This window comes from Muntiacus reevesi, chromosome 11 (genome assembly GCF_963930625.1).
Source record: "Muntiacus reevesi chromosome 11, mMunRee1.1, whole genome shotgun sequence".
Taxonomy (NCBI): Eukaryota; Metazoa; Chordata; class Mammalia; order Artiodactyla; family Cervidae; genus Muntiacus; species Muntiacus reevesi.
In genome coordinates this window covers 23,898,646-23,917,371 of record NC_089259.1, presented here as the reverse complement: position 1 = coordinate 23,917,371, position 18,726 = coordinate 23,898,646, and the positions used below count along the sequence as shown (strand labels likewise).

Here is an 18,726-nt window from a genome sequence, read left to right as displayed (position 1 = left end):
CTCGTGCTCTGCTCACAACATGTGCTTAATAACTGTTTTCAGAGGATGATAAACCTTTGTCTCCCTAAAACAGACGGGATTGTTTTTTCCCTCTCAAGTATGGGGCTGGCACTGGTAGCTTAAATGACAAAATTAAGACTCTCTAAGAGGACCATCCCTTAAAATTACTTCCCAAGCGCTGGCAGTGTTAATTACATAAGCCACTGGCCACACAGCTGCTAGGAGTTGGATGGAAATTTTCTGCCTCAGTTGGACACAGTCATAGCGAAGTAGGGAATACAGAGGGAAGAAGCAGCACATTCTAACCTCATTTGCCAACAAATGGACAGCTGTGCCAAGCGTTTTATGTCCCCAAGATGGAAGTCTCCTCCATATAGCCAGCAGGAGAGACGCTCAGGTTGCTGGCAGGGAGTCTCAAATGCTCTAATCGAACACACTAACCTTGACAACTAAGCCTGAGCTGAATCCTGAATCTCATGTAATTAATCCAGAAGATGACGAGAGATTTCAACGCCAGGTGTACTCTCCAGGGTATGCACTTCAAATGAGGGACTGTGCTATGCGAGAGGGCCCCAGCTGACCTATTGTTTTCTAAATTAGAAGTTTACTTTTATTTTATTTTTTGGCCTTGCTGTGGGGCATGCAGGATCTTAGTTCCCCAGCCAGGCATCGAACCCATGCTCCCTGCATTGGGTGCATGGAGTCTTAACCACTGGACCACCAGGGAAGTAAGTCCCTGTCCTATTTCTAAAGGCTTGCCCCTATAGATGGGGGCCTCGCTGGGTAACATTTACGAGAAAAGAACCACTCATTACCCCTTCCTCCACTCAACCACAGACATCTGAGAGATTAAATGAATCTGGACCTTTCTTCTTCTAGCAGGTCACTAATGATTTCTATACTTTAAAATGCCAAATTATACTGTGACCAGGAAGAAAGCATAGGTATAGCACTCAGATGGAATTGGAGTAGAATGATAGTGTTTTCTATCTGGAAAGAGTCTTTTGTGTTTTGACTGGGGCCTGGAGAGGACCGCAGACTTACCTATGATAACACAGTCATTTAGTAGAGGAACTGGTGCCCAGCTCCAGGCCTCACTGGATCATCTAAACAAGCTGGACCTGATATTCGGAGGTTCAGTGGAGCAGGATGATACAACCTGCTGTGTTGGCGGGCCAGGCTCCAAACGGATTAGGGGTTGACTCAAGTCCCCTGCCCGCCACTTTAGAGGGTGTGTGAACACAACCTTGGCAGGAGGCTTGCAAAGGGGTGCTTCCCTCTTGGAGGCAGTGTAAATGTATGGAACACAGAAGTCTCATTTTAAAGCACACATGACAAGAGATCAAATTCAAGAATCCAGGTTTGAGTTCAAAAGTTGTCAAGGAGCCTCACCTATTAAAATATTCAGGGAATAGCATCCTTAGAGTTTCTATGAGCACACATCCCTCCCCACCTTGCCTGTGAAATCAGGACACTGAAAGGTCCCCTGTTGCCTCCACTGTACCATCTGCCTCCTCCCCATCCCACTACTTTTATTCTTGTCTCGATCCTACTGGAAAGGATAAATCAGGTTGTGAGCGGATCCAAACAGCAGCTCTCCCATCCAGAAAGAAGAGCTAACCCCCAGCTTCTCCCTTAGCAATGGAGAAACTAACACAATTTCTGGTAGCTTTTGACTCTGATCTCCAAACTCAATCAACATCTCCATTATGACCCAAGAAGCTACAAGAAATGTGCAGGTCGTGATGAAAGATAAGGTGCTTGGTGTGGGTTTCATTCACAAAAACACAGGTCACACGTACCCATCACACATACAGCACAGACCCTCAGCGGCTCTGGATCACCATCCTCTGCCATAAAGCAAGTCCCTCCAGGGCCCGCCCACCTCTCCAAACCAGGCACTTTCCCTTCTTAAGGAAGGCTGGTGACCAGCGATGAGGCCTCCAGTGAAAATCCTGATAGCCCAGGAAGTTTACAAACCAATGCCATTAAAATCTTTATGCATTCTAGACAAAAAGAGAAAGTTGTTTAAAAGTGAAGCAGCAATGGTCTATCCTTCTTGGAATGAAGATCAGGACAAGTTTTACCAGGAAACTTAAGGTCCCAAGTCCTAGCTAAGAGAAACCAGAACCAAAACCAGTGACCCACTGTCGGTCACCTCCTGCCCTCACCTGGTTCTTCCTTAGTGACAAGCAGCCCTAACTCGAGAGGGCTGTTTATTGGCACCATGCCATCTGCACCAAGACGTGGACAGGTCTTAAACAAGGAGTTCGCTTATTCTCTTACCCTCTGCTTCCGCAGGCTTCCGGGGCTGGTGGGTGATGGGCTAGGAGACTTGCCCGAGCGCGGAGTAGAGAGCTGACTACCCGGGGTTCCATTAACTGGAAGCACAAGAATCACAGAGAGGAAAAAAAAATGGCTTATTAAAGAATTCTCCTGACAACTCAGCTTCACAGAGCAACAAACAATTAAAGAGGGACATTTGCTAAAATTCCAGACATCTTTTTATCTACAGTCCTGAACACTAGCTTCAGGGAGAAACCTTCTTCAGAAATTCACTTGTTTTGTGAATCCTGTGTTAAATATAGCAGCAGGTTACATAGAAAAAAAAATGTACTTTGCACAGCTTTTCTGATGATTTATTAATGATGCTTTTAACTGTGCCCACAGAGATCTTAGGCATGTGGTTCTGAGACATTTTTCAATGGAATTCATGCTTAATTCTTTAGTTTAGCTTCCTAGTACAAGCCAGTGGGAGTAAGCATTAGCACAGCTCATAAGCGATGTTCCCAGTGACTTGTGAAAGCAGATTGCTGTCTTTTTAAGAGTTAAGCACTCAAGTCTAGTTAAGTTCCTGCATCCACTTGTGCCCTGTACATCCCTCAGCCTAACTTGGAAGGACCTGCCTCCAGCAGGACGAAGTAATTGGCACAGACACTCAGAAACTCCTCACAGTTAGTTTGTCCTGCTGTTGAAGATAAAACTGTTTTTTTTTTTTCTTTTAAATAGGTTTAAATCACCAGAATCAACCTGACTCTCAAGACTGCTACACATTATCCCTAGACTGAATCAAAGTCACAGAACTCAAGTAAGTCATCCTTTTCTCTTTGTAGCAGTCCCTCTAAGAACTGATAAAACACTTAAAGACATGAGTCTACAAAGATGTATCGAGTCGCCACTATTCTGCCTGTAAAAATGTCAACTTTTCTTTTGTTAGATGTTTTACATCCACAGCCAAGGAAGTAGGATTAGCAGTGAGACACACACATTCTTCAGGGTGCAACATAAACATTTTTCCATGAGGGAGAGAGCGATCATGCATTTAACTTACCTTCTATGAGTTCTAACATGGACACAGTCTCAGTGCCTAACCTGACAAGAGCAAGAGGCGAAATCCCTTCTCAGCACTAAACCCAGCACCGCGGAGGGAGGAGGAGGGAAGCGGCTGGATTAGGTAAGGATGGCTAAGGCTGCTCCCAGAGCAGGCTGAATGAGATGCAGGATTCATCAGCAGATGCCTTTCCTGCGTAAGGCTGACGTCTTCCAGGCAGCAGTGGGAGGTGCGGGTTCTGTCTTAGGCTACATCAAAGGTGTCGATTAAGCCTCATGCCAACGCGGAACCACCACAACCCCCACCGCACCACGGACTCCCGGAAGCCGAGTCCTTTCAGCGTGTTCCACACTGAATCACAATCAAGTGCCTCTGGGGGCAAGAGACCCAGTGACTCATACGAAAATCAAAATGACAAGACCTCTTCCGAAGCCTGGTGACTCTCCGGGAACAAGGGTAATAAGTCCACCCTCAGAAAATTCAGTGGCGAGGTACATCTTTATTGATTTTTCACACACAATGTTTGCACCAAACCTCAGGGCCCATGGATGTGGGAAGTTCCCTGTTTTGTCATCTTCTCCAAAGACCTTTAACAAATGTCACAGAGCTCATGCGGTACTAATTTGTGTTTTGCCTTTGAAATTTATTTGGTGACTCCATCGAAAACACATGCAAACACACACATTTTTTTTTTTAACAGATTGAAGTAGGAAGCCCTGAGAATGCTTTGATTTGCGTTCCTTCTCTGGTCCTGTCTTTGTTGAATGGGCCTGCTGCCTAGGCCTCTTGGCACGGCCCTGCCCAACCAGTGACCCTAAAAGGAAGGGGTCTGAAACAGTCAAGGACTCAGGAACTGGGGGCAGAGGCAGAATGTACAGCTAATAAGGCAGGAGATCCCCTAGGGTTGACTGGCAAACAGGCTCTGGGAATATCATCTTTGCCCACATTCTACATCACTTTACATCTTTACATCACCCCTACGCAGACTAGGGAAAAAATGAGCAAATGGGAAAGCAAACACAGTACTCACATTTTTTACTTTTGGGACTCTAATCTTAGCCAGTGGAACATTAAAAAAAAAAAAAAAAAAAAGATAAAGTGCATGCCCAGTAAAACTGATTTAGGAATAGTCAGCTTAAAACAGCAAAACAAAACAACAACAAAAAGTCTGCATCTACTAAATACTCACTATGTATGCATCTCAGCTTATTGAAGACTTGTTTTCCATGGACTAGTTAATACACTTAAACCTTTTATATATATACACATATATGTATATACAGGGCTTCCCAGGTGGCTCAGTGGTCAAGAATCCACCTGCCAATGTAGGAGACCCGGATTCCATCTCTGGAGGATGGGCACAGCAACCCACTCCAGTATTCTAGCCTGGAAAATCTCATGGATGGAGGAGCCCACCCGGCTATAGCCTATGGGGTCGCAAAGAGCTGGACACCAGTGAGCAGCTGAGCATGCACGCACCTATTGTCTATTTGCGCGTGTGCACACACACAGTGTTATCTCACTGAACTCTCAGGGTCACTCTGTGAGGCAAGCAGCATAACGATGATAACGTGACCAGTGAACACAGGGTGGAGCTGAAATCTGTGTACTCTTTACCCCCACCTTCCCTACAACACCAGCCTTCTAATCTGAAGGAAAACCACACAACTCAACTCGAAATCACAGCCAAGTATTCTTAGAGGGGGAGCACTGGGGGTTGCTCTTGACCCCCTATCACCTATGGGGTCAAGACTAGCCTCCACCCTATACAGAGAGGGTAGCAGGTAGTGAAGTCAGATCCTAAGTATTGGTAGCAGTTGGCCAGGTAAGAAGGTAAGCGCTCCAAGGCCAGAGGAACACCTGTTTCATGGCTGGACATGGAGGAGGGAGCAAGCGTGGCACTTTGAAGGGACCCCCAACAGGTGAGTATAGCCGCAAGTGCTTATGAATGAGGATGGAGGAGGCGGCAGGGGTCACATAATGCAGGGTTTTGAAATTCAAGTTAAGGAGTCTGGTTTTTATCCAAAGCACCATGAGAAGCTATTGAATGATTTAAAGCTGGAACCCAGGGGATCAGACCTGCATTTTAAAAAGTTCTGAAGAGCTCTTAAGCTGTCAAGAATGAATGAGAGGAGAACAGTAACAGAAACAGGACATCCCTTAGTCAAAAGTCCAAGTGGGAGAGACTGGGGCACATTTAAGGGTCTTGTGGTCAAAGAGATGGGGTGGCTCTATCTTGGGTAGTGCAGTGGAGGTGGAGGGAAATAGAAACATTTCAGAGAGATTTAAAAAGTAAAAACTGTAGGACATGGTAATCAATTGGTGAAAAGGATTAAGGCTAGAGGAGTAAAGTGAAAGTCCCTCAGTCATGTCTGACTCTTTGGGACCCCATGGACTTAGCCCGCCAGGCTCCTCTGTCCATGGAATTCTCCAGGCAAGTTTCCTGGAGTGGGTAGCCATTCACTTCTCCAGGGGATCTTCCCAAACCAGGTGTCAAACCCAGGTCTCCAGTCTGCAGGTGGGTTTTTTATTGTGTGAGCCACCAGGGAAGAGACTTAAGACTCAACATGAAAAAAAAAACTAAGATCAACGCATCTGATCCATCACTTCATGGCAAATAGAAAGGGAACAAGTGGAAGCAGTGACAGATTTTATTTTCTTGGGCTTCCAAATCACTGCCGACAGTGATTGCAGTCATGAAATTAAAAGACGCTCCTTGGAAGAAAAGCTATGACAAACCTAGCCAGCATATTAAAAAGCAGAGACATCACTTTGCTGACAAAGGTCCATATTAGTCAAAGCGATTTGTTTTTCCAGTAGTCATGTACAGATGTGACAGCTGGACCACAAAGAAGGCTGAGTGCCAAAGAATTGATGCTTTTGAACTGTGGGGATGGAGAAGACTCTTGAAAGTCCCTTGGACAGCAAGATCAAACCAGTCCATCCTAAAGGAAATCAGCCCTGAATAATCACTGGAGGGACTGATTCTGAAGCTGAAGCTCCAATACTTTGGCCACCTGATGCGAAGGCTGACTCACCAGAAAAGACCCTGATGCTGGGAAAGATTGAGGGCAGGAAGAGAAGGCAGTGGCAGAGGATGAGATGGTTAGATAGCATCACCAACTCAATATACATGAATTTGAGCAAACTTCGGGAGATAGTGAAGGACAAGCATCATTGTATGTATCTTGATATACATGGCTGGCATAAAAAAAGAAAAAAATTAGCATTGCAAATTGGTGTCATTTTTGCAGTGTGATATGAGGAAACTGAGGTTCAGAGAGGCAACCTGTGGAAAGACAAGTAGATGAAAGGCGGGAGAGCTACAAATGAGCCTCATTCATGTCCTACTCAAAGAAAAGCATACTTTTCCTATGAGTGGCCAGCTCATCAGGACATGTCCAGGTCTATTGCTTCCTGTCTGTGGAGCTGAGAATGTATAGGCTTCTCTCTCACTGGGGCACTCGAACCTGCCTCCTTTATTTATAGCCACTGGGCTCACAGCTTCTACTTATCTTGCCATCTCTCAGGAGAAATGAAGTTCAAGTGCCAAACAAGTCATTGACAGTGAAACATTTTTGGCACACAATCTGCTTGTAAGTTGGGATCGACCTGTACTGTTAAGGTCAGAGTTCTGTAGAGACTCTTTCTCTTGGCCACTTAAAAAGTACCATCAACTTCTTAAATTGGTTCTTGACCTCCAGAAAACATCATACTCCTTATCCTGCTAGGATAAGTAATTTTGTCTCATAAGTAAGGTTGACACATGCATTGAGTCCCATTGTTTTTAAATCCTGTACTACCAGAAATCCCTGAGTGCCAATAAAAAAAAAGGGTTTTCTCATTTCTTTAATAAAACTCATTAAAATTCAACTAACAAATGGTATTACAGAGGCCTTTATTAAACAATTCATTATTTCAAATAGGAAAAATCCAACTTCATATGGTTGTTTCTAAATGGCCAAGCAGGCCCAACAATTAGTTATCTCAGTTGGAAGTCACTAACCTAGATAGCATATTAAAAAGCAGAGACATTACTTTGCCAACAAAGGTCTATCTGGTCAAGGCTATGGTTTTTCCAGTGGTCATGTGTGGATTTGAGAGTTGGACTGTGAGGAAAGCTGAGTACCAAAGAATTAATGCTTTTGAATTGTGGTGTTGGAGAAGACTCTTGAGAGTCCCTTGGACTGCAAGGAGATCCAACCAGTCCATCCTAAAGGAGATCAGTCCAGGGTGTTCATTGGAAGGACTAATGCTGAAGCTGAAACTCCAATACTTTGGCCACCTCATGCAAAGAGTTGACTCATTGGAAAAGACCCTGATGCTGGGAGGGATTGGGGGCAGGAGGAGAAGGGGATGACAGAGAATGAGATGGCTGGATGGCATCACCGACTCGATGGCAAGAGTTTTGAGTAAACTCCGGAAGTTGGTGATGGACAGGGAGGCCTGGTGTGCTGCGATTCATGGGGTTACAAAGAGTCGGACACGACTGAGCGACTGAGCTGAACTGAACTGAACATCTGAATTATTAAAGGACCCATCAGATCCTTTGCCTTAGATCCAGCTCTGGGTTCCTTTGCTCACATCTGTCTGGGCACATTTTAAATGCTATATGCTTTGTTCTGATTTTTACCTCCTAAATGAGAAGTGCTTAACTCTAGGTTGGATTATTCTCATATTCTGTGATGATCAATTTCATAACTAGCCATCAAAGAGCTGTGGAAGAAATCTATGGGGCTGACTTCTACCATCTCCAGTCCATCCCCTCTTGGGGGCACCTGAGCCTAGCAAGAACACAGCAGCCTGAACTGGACACAGAACATGACTCCTCATGAAAGATCCGACCTCACCTCTTCATTATCAAAGATCGATGATCCTACTCTCCCTCATTGGAGCCATGAATTCAGGATTCTATAATCCACCATTCAGTACATGCAGCATTCACTTACCACATGCCTGACTCAGTCTAATGGTCCCTGTTCTCCCAAAACTTACAACTGAATGTAAAAGTTACTAAAAAAAAAAAAAAACAAACCTAGAATCAGGAAATACTTGGCTTACTTGTTCAAATTCATTGCTCCTTTTAAATGACTTTAAACTCACATGTGTTTGAGTTTAGCAAACCCTTTGTAAACTTAAAGGATTTTTTCCCTTTATAGTTTCATTAGTAAAAAGGTTCAGACAGCAAGTGAAAACCAAATGCTTCAATGTCTCAAACTGGTCTGGAAGTTAGAACAATCTCCATGCAAGACCATCTCATTACAAGGTAACTAACCTTTTGGACCTGAAAAGCTATCTTGCTGTTTCTCTATCTTCTTTTTGAACTAAAGTGGCTCATTTATTAATATTTATGCTGCTGCCCTTGCAGGCATGGGAGGAGGGAACGTGTTTGCATGCATGTGAGTCCATCTATCTGTCTGCATGTTCAGGGGGTGGTGATTCAGGCAGGCTTCCCGGGAGATCTGGCTGCTTGCCTTAGACTTTCCCTCACTCCCTGATCATGGAGGAGGCTGTAGATACTCTAAAATATGTTTTCCCAGCCCTTGTCCATTGCCTGCCACATTATCGAGAAAGAAAAAAAAAGAAGGAAAAAGCAGATGGAGTCAACTTAGGCAAAGACAAAACAGACAAGTGTCTGATGGCTGGGAGAACTCTTGAGAAAAATGCTTTTTCCTTGTTTCATCTTCATAGGTGCTGAGTTCATAGATGAATTGGAACCCTGATTTTCTCCATCTGTCTGCATTTTCTTAAACAGGAACAGCAGGTCCAATTCAGAGGGACTATCTTATTGGGTTAGGAAGATCCCCTGGAGGAGGGCATGGCAACCCATTCCAGTATTCTTTCCTGGAGAATCCCATGGACAGAGGAGCCTGGTGGGCTACAGACCGTGGGGCCACAAAGAGTGGACATGACTGAACAACTAACACTTTGACCTTATTGGGACGGTCCAGTGGTTAAGACTCTGCACTTCCACTGGAGGAGGCATGGGTTCTCTCTCTGGTCAGGGAACTAAGACCCCACATGACTGGGGACTAAGATTCCACATATCATGGGGCATGTCCCCCCCAAAAGACAAAAGGACTGTCTTATCTGCTGTGGACAATGGCAAGGCAGGAGGTCAACAGAAACAGAGGGGCTGGAGAGAGGAACATGGCTCTGTGGATTAATTTTTTTAATATTTACAAACAGGGCCTTGAACCTCAGGAGATCTAGGCAACTTGAAAAGATCCCATTGTTCCTCAACTCACTCATCCAGTCAGCATTTACTCAGTAGTGACCATGAACTTGAAGGCACTGTGGAATGCATTGAAGAACTCCTCCCTCAGAAGCCCTGACTTGGTCAGGCAACACAGGCTGTCACCTGTAGCTTGGGAGCCAAATCAGCTGTCACAAGATGGGGGAGGAGGGAGAGACCTCACAGAGGTCAGCTGGGCCAAACTGGGCAGGTGTGCTTTTGACCAGAAGTGATAGAGGAAAGATTTCTAGAAAATGACAGGGACAAAGGTGGAGGAGCCCCAGGGGTTCCTGGTGGAAACTTAAATTGGTTTCCAGGCTAGAGCACAAGTCCAGAGGAGACATGAGAGATACAGCTGGACAGGAAGACTGTGGCCAACCCAAGACAGTTCTTCATCCTAGAATAAAGAGTTCAGAATTGATTTAGCAGACAGTAAGCAAAGGCAACGGGATTCCCAGGTGGTGCCAGCGGTAAGGAACCCGTCTGCCAACCCGTCTCTGCAGGAGACATAACAAGTGGAGGTTTGATCCCTGGCTCAGAAAGATCCCCTGGAAGAGGCATGGCAACCCACTCCAGAATTCTTGCCTGGAGAATCCCATGGACAGAGGAGCCCGGCAGGCTGCAGTCCATAGGGTTGCAAAGAGTAAGACACGACGGAAGTGACTTCACACACACACACACACACACACACACACACACACGTAACCGTAACACGTCTAACATCAGCGGCCAGGACAGAGGTGAGGAGCAGAGGTCAGAGGCAGGGAGGGGGCCAGCGAGCTGCTCCTGCAGCTGTGAGAAATCGGTGTCCTAGGACAGCAAAGCAGGGGCCGAGAACACTGGTGACAAACGGCAGGTGGACGAGGAGGAGAAAAGGAGTCAAAGACGCTTTCAAGGAAAGAGGAAAGAGATCTTGAATTTAACAATAAGACAGCATCATCTGGAATGCTGGTTTAAAGTGATGAAAATGTATCAGTGGGGATGGCAGAAGAGGCTGGTCATTCTGAAGGAACCTGGTGATTAAAGGCACCGCCAAGGAGCAGCGTGGTGAGGGTCTCTGGGTGCTTAGACCCCACCCCACCAGGTACTGCAGGGTGGCCTCCCCTTGGAGTAAAATCCAGGGGTCCACCCCGGGGGGGCAGTCCTGGAGTGAGCCCCGGGACACAGTGCCCGCTGAAAGGGGCTTTCCACAGGTCACAGTGGTGTCCTCACTGCCAAATCCTGAGTTCCCTCCAGTTCTCAACTCTACTTGCCCTCACATTATCACTTATGGCCTCTCCTCCATCTTGAAGCTTTCTGCCCCGTTTCACTTCCGTTCCTGCACACTCACTGTGCCCTCACCTTTTCTAACGTGCTTTTTTAAAAATCGAAGGATAACTGGTTTAGAGTATTGCGTTAGTTCCTGCAGTGTAGCAGCGTGAATCAGCTGTATGTGTGCATACATCCCCTCCCTCTAAGCTTCCCTCCCACCCCCTAGCCCACCCCCCAGGTCATCACAGAGCACCAAGCTGAGCTCCCTCTGCTATTCGGCAGCTTCCCACCAGCGAGCTATTTTACACGTGTGAGTGTATATATGTCAACGCTATTTTCTCAATCCATCCCACCCTCCCTTCTCCCCCGAGCCTGGTGCCCACGAGTCTGTTCTCTAAGTCTGCGTCTCTGCTCCTGCCCTGGAAATAGGTTCATCTGTACCATTTTTCCAGATTCCACATATATGCATTCTATGCGTTAATACAAGGTACTTGCTTTTCTCTTTCTGACTTACTTCGCTCATGTCCTCTGATGCACCCTTATCACTGCACAAATTCCTGCAGTTCCAATCTCTCCTTGGGTTGAGGGGAGGTGCATTTTACACTTCTATTATTTAAATCACTACTATATGCCAGTGTCTCTCCAGTACATACACAGACAGTTCAAATCTGACTTCCACACCATTCCTTCCTACCTGCCTACTGATGCTTCTGGAGCAACTCACATGGACGTGGCTACAATGGGACCCATCCTTCATCAATGGGCAAATCATCTCTGATCCCCTTCTCTTTGTCTGGCCTCACATCTGGTGAAATTCTTAGTTTCATTCCCCTTTTGAAGTTTCCCACATTTTATTTTATTAAAGATTTTTTTTTAAGTGTAAACCATTCTTAAAATCTTTTATTGAATTTGTTACAATATTGCTTGTTTTATATTTTGCTTTGTGGCCACAAGGCATGTGGGATCTCAGCTCCCCAACCAGGGACCGAACCTGCACCCCTTGAACATTGGAAGGCAAAGTCCTAACCCCTGGGCAACCAGGAGGTCCTGTCCCCCATTTTAAAAACTGTTTAAACTCTGTCCTAACAGTTTTTTCCCAGGTGGCCTCACAGAGCCTTCCTGGCCCTCGGTCCCTTCTGTGTAGCCATCCTTTCTACCCCTGTGCCATTGTATACAAATTCAGGTAAATAACTAATCATGGCCTTACTAAAAGTCACCTTTTACGCCCTGATACATACAACACTGTTCTCGTGGCATAATGCATGGTGCAATCTCAGCATAACCAATTGGGCTACCACCATCTTCTCCCTCTCCTAGAATTTTATCATCCATTTCTACTGGCCTAGCAAGTGCTCCTTAAACGTGCCGTATGTTTCCAGGCTTTTGTGCCTTAACTCTCAATGCTTTCTCAGGTGATGATGCCCTCTGGGCCCTTCTTATCCTGGCAAGATCCTTCAAGTCCCAATTTATAAGTTTTTTTCTCTGACCCTATTAATGAGATGTAGGCCTACGGCACTTACTATTATCAGTTCAGTTCAGTCGCTCAGTCATGTCCGACTCTTTGTGACCCCATGAATTGCAGCACGCCAGACCTCCCTACCCATCACCAACTCCCGGAGTCTACCCAAACCCATGTCCATTGAGTCGGTGATGCCATCCAGCCATTTCATCCTCTGTCGTCCCCTTCTCCTCCTGCCCCCAATCCCTCCCAGCATCAGGGTCTTTTCCAATGAGTCAACTCTTCACATGAAGTGGCCAAAGTATTGGAGTTTCAGCTTCAACATCAGTCCTTCCAATGAACACCCAGGACTGATCTCCTTCAGGATGGACTGGTTGGATTTCCCTGCAGTCCCAGGGACTCTCAAGAGTCTTCTCCAACACCACAGTTCAAAAGCATCAATTCTTTGGCGCTCAGCTTTCTTCACAGTCCAACTCTCACATCCATACATGACCACTGGGAAAACCACAGCCTTGACTAGATGGACCTTTGTTGGCAAAGTAATGTCTCTGCTTTTTAATATGCTACCTAGGTTGGTCATAACTTTCCTTCCAAGGAATAAGCATCTTTTAATTTCATGGCTGCAATCACCATCTGCAGTGATTTTGGAGCCCAAGAAAATAAAGTCTGACACTGTTTTCACTGTTTCCCCATCTATTTGCCATAAAGTGATGGGACCAGATGCCATGACCTTAGTTTTCTGAATGCTGAGCTTTAAGCCAACTTTTTCACTCTCCTCCTTCACTTTCATCAAGAGGCTTTTTAGTTCCTCTTCACTTTCTGCCATAAGGGTGGTGTCATCTGCATATCTGAGGTTATTGATATTTCTCCTAGCAATCTTGATTCCAGCTTGTGCTTCTTCCATTTCAGTGTATTATAGTAAGTAGCATATGTGTTTGTCTCCCAACTTGAAGATAAGTATTGCTGTTTAATCACATTTGTATCCCTACAACCTAATACATGCCTGGAACACAGCTAATGTCCTGGATATATTTAATTAACATGAAGCAGTAACGGTGAGGATTTATTAAAGCAGTTGCCATAGGGTGCTGCCCCCACAGATAGAGTGTCAAGATAATGGTTCGAAGTTTCAAAGAGTATCTTTGGAAATACTCACCTGCTGAGCAGGGCGGTTGGCGGGGGGCGGGGCGGGGGGCGGTTGATGAGTGCAGGGAAGGAGAATGGAAGGGGGATTCAGCTCTACAGGCAATAGAAAATTCTAAAAACACAAGGAATGAGTCATCAGCCCTCTGGATGTACTTGCTGCATTTTGTTTTCAACAATTCTCTTGGAATGCCAAAGCAGAAAAGATCCTCTATAGAATGTATATGTCTGAAATCTCTGCACTAAAGGAAAAAGACAGCTAAAAATTAATAGCTAGCCATCTGCCTTTGATGGTGCTTGCTATAAGTTTTAAAAATTGACAAATTGGACCGGTATGCTGATTAAAATTCTCTTTGCTTCCCCAGCTTTGATCCTTATCTGCATATGTTGCATAAAATATTTTATATAACTATAAAAAAGTAAAATTTGACTAGCATAAATAAAAAAGACTTGAAGATTTCCAAAGTCACATTAAAGTAAGTTTTAAGCCTGAGAAATATAAGATAATGCTTCCATCATGGTAGAAGCTCATCAACTTTTTCTAGGCATCTAGAAAAGGCATCTAGCTTTTTCTTCTTTTAAATGTTCACTCCTGCATCTTTCACATCACTGGTCCCTGGCAGGTTTCAATGCATATTGAATGAATGAATGTCTTAGACTATAAGCTTCTGGAGGGCAAGAAAGTGCATCAGTTTATGCTTGAATTGATGAGCATAAGCATCCACCAGGGACTCAGTTATGTTTGTTATGGCTTCTAAACAGAGGCAGTCACTATATAAGAAAAAAAAATGGCCATCCACTTAACTGGGAATAAAACTCTAAAACAAACAAAATTCTCAAAGTTCTTATAAGGGATCTAAGAGGCCAAAATTTTGAAATCTCCAAGTTTTTAAGGAGGACTGCAGCAATGATGATTCAAGATAGGTAAACATAGCTTTCTTCTACTTTTAACATTAAGAAAACAAAATAAAGCAAAACGAAAGCTTATCCATGCTTACTGAAATTGAATGAATGCATAAAATACTCTTATTTGGAAAGAGACTTTTTTATGATTTCCCTGTGCAGATAAAGGAATTTGTTGATGAGAAACTCACCTGTAAAAGTACACATGTTGTGAGATGTCTATGTTCCAAAGAGACACATGAATAAAATTTCGATCCACACGAAACCCTCTTTATGATGCTCTTACACATTCCTGTTTCTTTAAGAAGTAACTAAAACCAGTTTTCTCCATTTCTTTTTTTAATTAATCAATGTTTGGCTACACCAGGTCTTCATTGCTGCACAAGGACTTTCTCTAGTCGGGGCAAGTAGGGGCTGCTCTGGCCGCGGCGCGTGGGTTTTTCACTGTGGTATGCGGGCTTCTCACTGCGGTGGCTTTTCTTGTTGTGGAGCACAGGGTCTAGAGTGCAGAGACCCATCGGGCTGCAGAGCACAACTATAGGGCTCAGTAGCTGCAGCGCATGGGTTTAGTTTCCCTGAAGCACGTGGGGTCTTTCTGGACCAGGGATTGAACCCACGTCCCCTGCATCGGCAGGCGGATTCTTCACCACTGGAGCACTGGAGAAGTTTTCCCCATTTCTTAATGATACCTCATTCAGTGTTTCAGCACACAATTGTCTCAGGACTCCTTATTCTCATTGTGTTTAGACTTCTGGTTCCTTTTTCTCCAGCTCCAATTTGCCTTCTTTGGACCCTTTCTGTTATGGAGACTAATAATAATTCAACAGCTCTGTGAATTACGCTAGGTGTAAATTATTTAGGGGGCTTAACCTGTGCGCTTCTTGACCAGAGGGGCTATTTCTTTCATCTGCATTATTAGTGTCTAGCAAGCGCCCGACACTAGCAGGATTGAACTTGATATTTCTGAATGTGTAAATGAACACCTTACCTTAATAAATCACCTCTAACTTCTCCTAGTCTCAAGAGGAATGAGTAAGGAACAAAGAAAAGATTTACTGAGGAGTCTCATTCTTGTTCTAACATTTGACTTACAAAGGAAGGTTTCTCTCTACTACTGGCAAACAGCATGGAGTTGGAGGGAATCATTTCACCCCCTGGAATGCCCCCGCCTGGGACTAACACTTAGGTTTCTACTGCAAAGGGTTATGATGTTGTAAATCTCAATCTTAAACTAGGTACTCCATCAGTTATTTCCTGAAGATCAAAATTTTAATAAGCAGAGGTGAAGAAACAGGTATCAAGAATGGCCAGCCTGCTGTGTCCAGAGCACTGGAAGCCCCAGTTGCCTGTTCTGAGCAGACACATTAATCCTGTGACTCTGGGCCAAGCAGTTCCCCCATCCCTGACACTGCTTCCTCATTTAAAAAATAGACTATATATTATATAACAAAGAATAATGTCTTGTCTTGCTTGTTGTTGGGAGAGGAAAATAAAGAGATTAAAGTTCTATGTTAACTCTGATGTTTCATTTAAATGTAAAGCCCAGGGCGTCCTTGGTGGTCCTGTGGCTAAAAATCTGCCTACTAATGCAGGAGACATGAGTTTGATACCTGATCCAGAAAGATCCCATGTGCAGTAGAGCAGCTAAGCCAGTGAATTGCAACTATTGAAGCCTGTGCACCTAGAGTCCCTTTTCTGCAACAAGAAGTCACCGCAATGAGAAACCTGCACAACGCAGCAGAGAGAAGGCCCCCCACACCCCACAACTAGAGAAAACCCTCACACAGCAACAAAGACCCAGTGCAGCTATAGATAAATAAATACTTCTAAAAGTGTTAAAGAGATCATTAAAAAACTTTTAAAAAATAAATGCAAAGTCAGCAAAACAATCACAGATGGCATTGGGACCTACAAATCTCAACTTCATGCAACGCTCCAATCTCTGTATCAGGCAGGAAGATGAAGACAGGAAGCAGAAATTTTAAAACTGAAGGAGAAACCAGTTCAAACTTTAGGTGAATGTGTAAGGAGGAAAAAGAAAAATTCCTCAATGTTACAAAGTCAAGTTCAGGGTGGAAGGGGGCTGTGGGGGACATAAATGTTCCAGGAGTAGGAAAGGGAAGTTATTCACATTCCAGTCCTATAATTTATGAAAAACACCAAACAGGCTATTTTAAGAAAGTTCAGACACAGTCAATACAGAGATAATTCACTGCTCCCTTCCACGTTTTCAAGAGACAAACCTGAGTAGAGACTGGAGTCTTAGTCTGGTTCAATGGAGGGGACCAAGGCAGCTGATCCCCTGACATCCAGCAAGGACACTTGCCCTCAGAAGATATGGAGACACTGCTGAACTTTCTAAACCCTGGACTTAGGTCATGGGAAAGGGGGTCCTTGAGGCAATCCATGCATTTGCGACTGGGTGTTGCTGCTCTATAAACCCTCTCAAATAAGAATCATCCAGAGGAAGGTGGGAAGATTTGGTAGCAAGTCAGAATCAAGAGACAGTCACCACATATTATAAGCTCTTATATAACCAGGAAATGATTGTATGGCATGTCTTGTAAATCATAAAGCAGGGAGTTGAAAACTATGTGCATAAAAGACTTATACTAAAAGGTGATGAGTTCTTTTTAATTACTTTTGACCTAGAAGTTTAAAGATACCTTGAATGAAGTGTTAATTTTTCAAGAATACATTGATTTTAGGATGGATTGGATTATGCTTTCTGAATAAAAATGATAATTCCCTGGCATGGTGTACCTATCACATATTCCAGGTGATTTCTGGTCAAATCAGCCAGGTTTTAACTGGTGGAAAAGGGATTCAGAGAACCAGCAGAAAATAGAAATGCTTGTTCGAAGCAACCTATCAATTTTGAGGTAATGTATCCTATGCATTTTAAACTTCTAAAGAGAATGGTTCCAAACGTTGGCAGTGACAAATTCAAATACATCTAATACATTTGACTATCTCCATTTTTGAGTTTCCAGAATTACTCTTGGTAAATGATATAGTCATCTTTATTTATAAGATTATAATTAAATACATTTATAAGCTTTATATAATCTTAAGAGATGCTGAATAGTGACTCTGTGACCAGTTAATTCCAAAGTGAAACAATTTCCTGTATTCATAATTATCTTTTTAAGATTAGAGTGATGGTTCTTCTTTTTTTTTCTTAACTGAAATTTTAGATTCCTTTTTTGAAATAAAATAGGCTCTTCATTATTTACAAGCTTATTTTTTTCTGAGTTGCAAAAATTCTCTCCTCTTTTTTTCCTTTTGGCCCTATATTACCAATGGGAGGCCCCTGTTCAGTCCTGGCTGCCATGATTGAACAGAGAGAAGCATGAAGACACTTCTGCATCTGTAGTGGAAACCTGAGCTGCAGACAATAACTGCTCCTGGTGTCAGGAGCCGGTCCTTGGACACGCGCACAAGAATCTGACCTGCCCACAACCTTCTGTGACCTATGGAGACAAGAAACAGAGAGAAAAGAAATTCTTGCCCAAGCCTAAGAGCTTCTAACTGCCTACAGCTCCTAAAAACACCACCCCCAAAGGTAATAACAAAAAGTTAATAACAATAAGTGCATATTGATTCCCTTAAAATATCTATGATATTAACAGATGTAAGATTTTGGCTAATCACTCATTCTCATTATTAGATACTTCCCCCTCAACCACACCTGATTAAAAATTTTTAAGTACTTTTTGAATTTTTGATTTTTTGGTCTCGCCCCACTACATGTGGGATCTTAGTTCACTAACCAGGGATCGAACTCAAGACTCCTGCAATAGAGGTACAGAGTCTTAATCACGGAACCACCAGGGAAGTCCCATACCCCATGGTGTATACTAAGAGGAAGGAGAGAGGAAAGATTAAGTAAAATTGTGCAGTATCAAAGTGGGTTGGCTAGGGCACAAATATTGTTTTTTAATATAGGGGTTTTTTAGTGGTATTGATAATGTTCCAATTAATGTGAGGCCTGTTTCTCCCTCACAGCTTTTCATGATTGTACTAAATAGCCACGATTTTAGGGAAAACAGGCTGGCTAGGCCCATCACCTCCTCTTTCTTCCTGCTCTGTGGGACTTCATCCTACAGCCAAGGTGGGTCTGACTGGAAAAAATGAGGACTGCTCTTTGGTCAAGACTGATCATCCTCCAAAGGGCTCCACTGTAACCTGTGATTGATTAATAACAAGCTACCGCCCCCGAGGGGAGCTTTAACCAGCAGCTTTTCTGTCATCACCCCACCATTCTTGGAGTCTACATCTGCAGGGAGGTGACATCTCCTCAGAAGGGAGAGCCTCTCTCCAGTAGCAATTTCCAGAGAAGAGGTGATCTTCAGATATAAATTTTCTCTTCTCCCAGGGGCCTGGTTCTCTGAAAGCAGGTCA

General features: G+C 44.0%; 1 protein-coding gene across 2 annotated transcripts in view; it reads right to left on the bottom strand.

Annotated features, from left to right (window-relative positions):
* DCLK1 (doublecortin like kinase 1) overlaps positions 1-18,726 on the bottom strand; it is a 335,403-nt gene that overhangs the window by 79,998 nt on the left and 236,679 nt on the right. For both annotated transcript variants that reach the window (XM_065901788.1, XM_065901789.1), the window contains exon 6: positions 2,287-2,381. In XM_065901788.1, the coding sequence (XP_065757860.1) occupies positions 2,287-2,381 (95 nt within the window). The remainder of the gene's footprint in view (positions 1-2,286; positions 2,382-18,726) is intronic.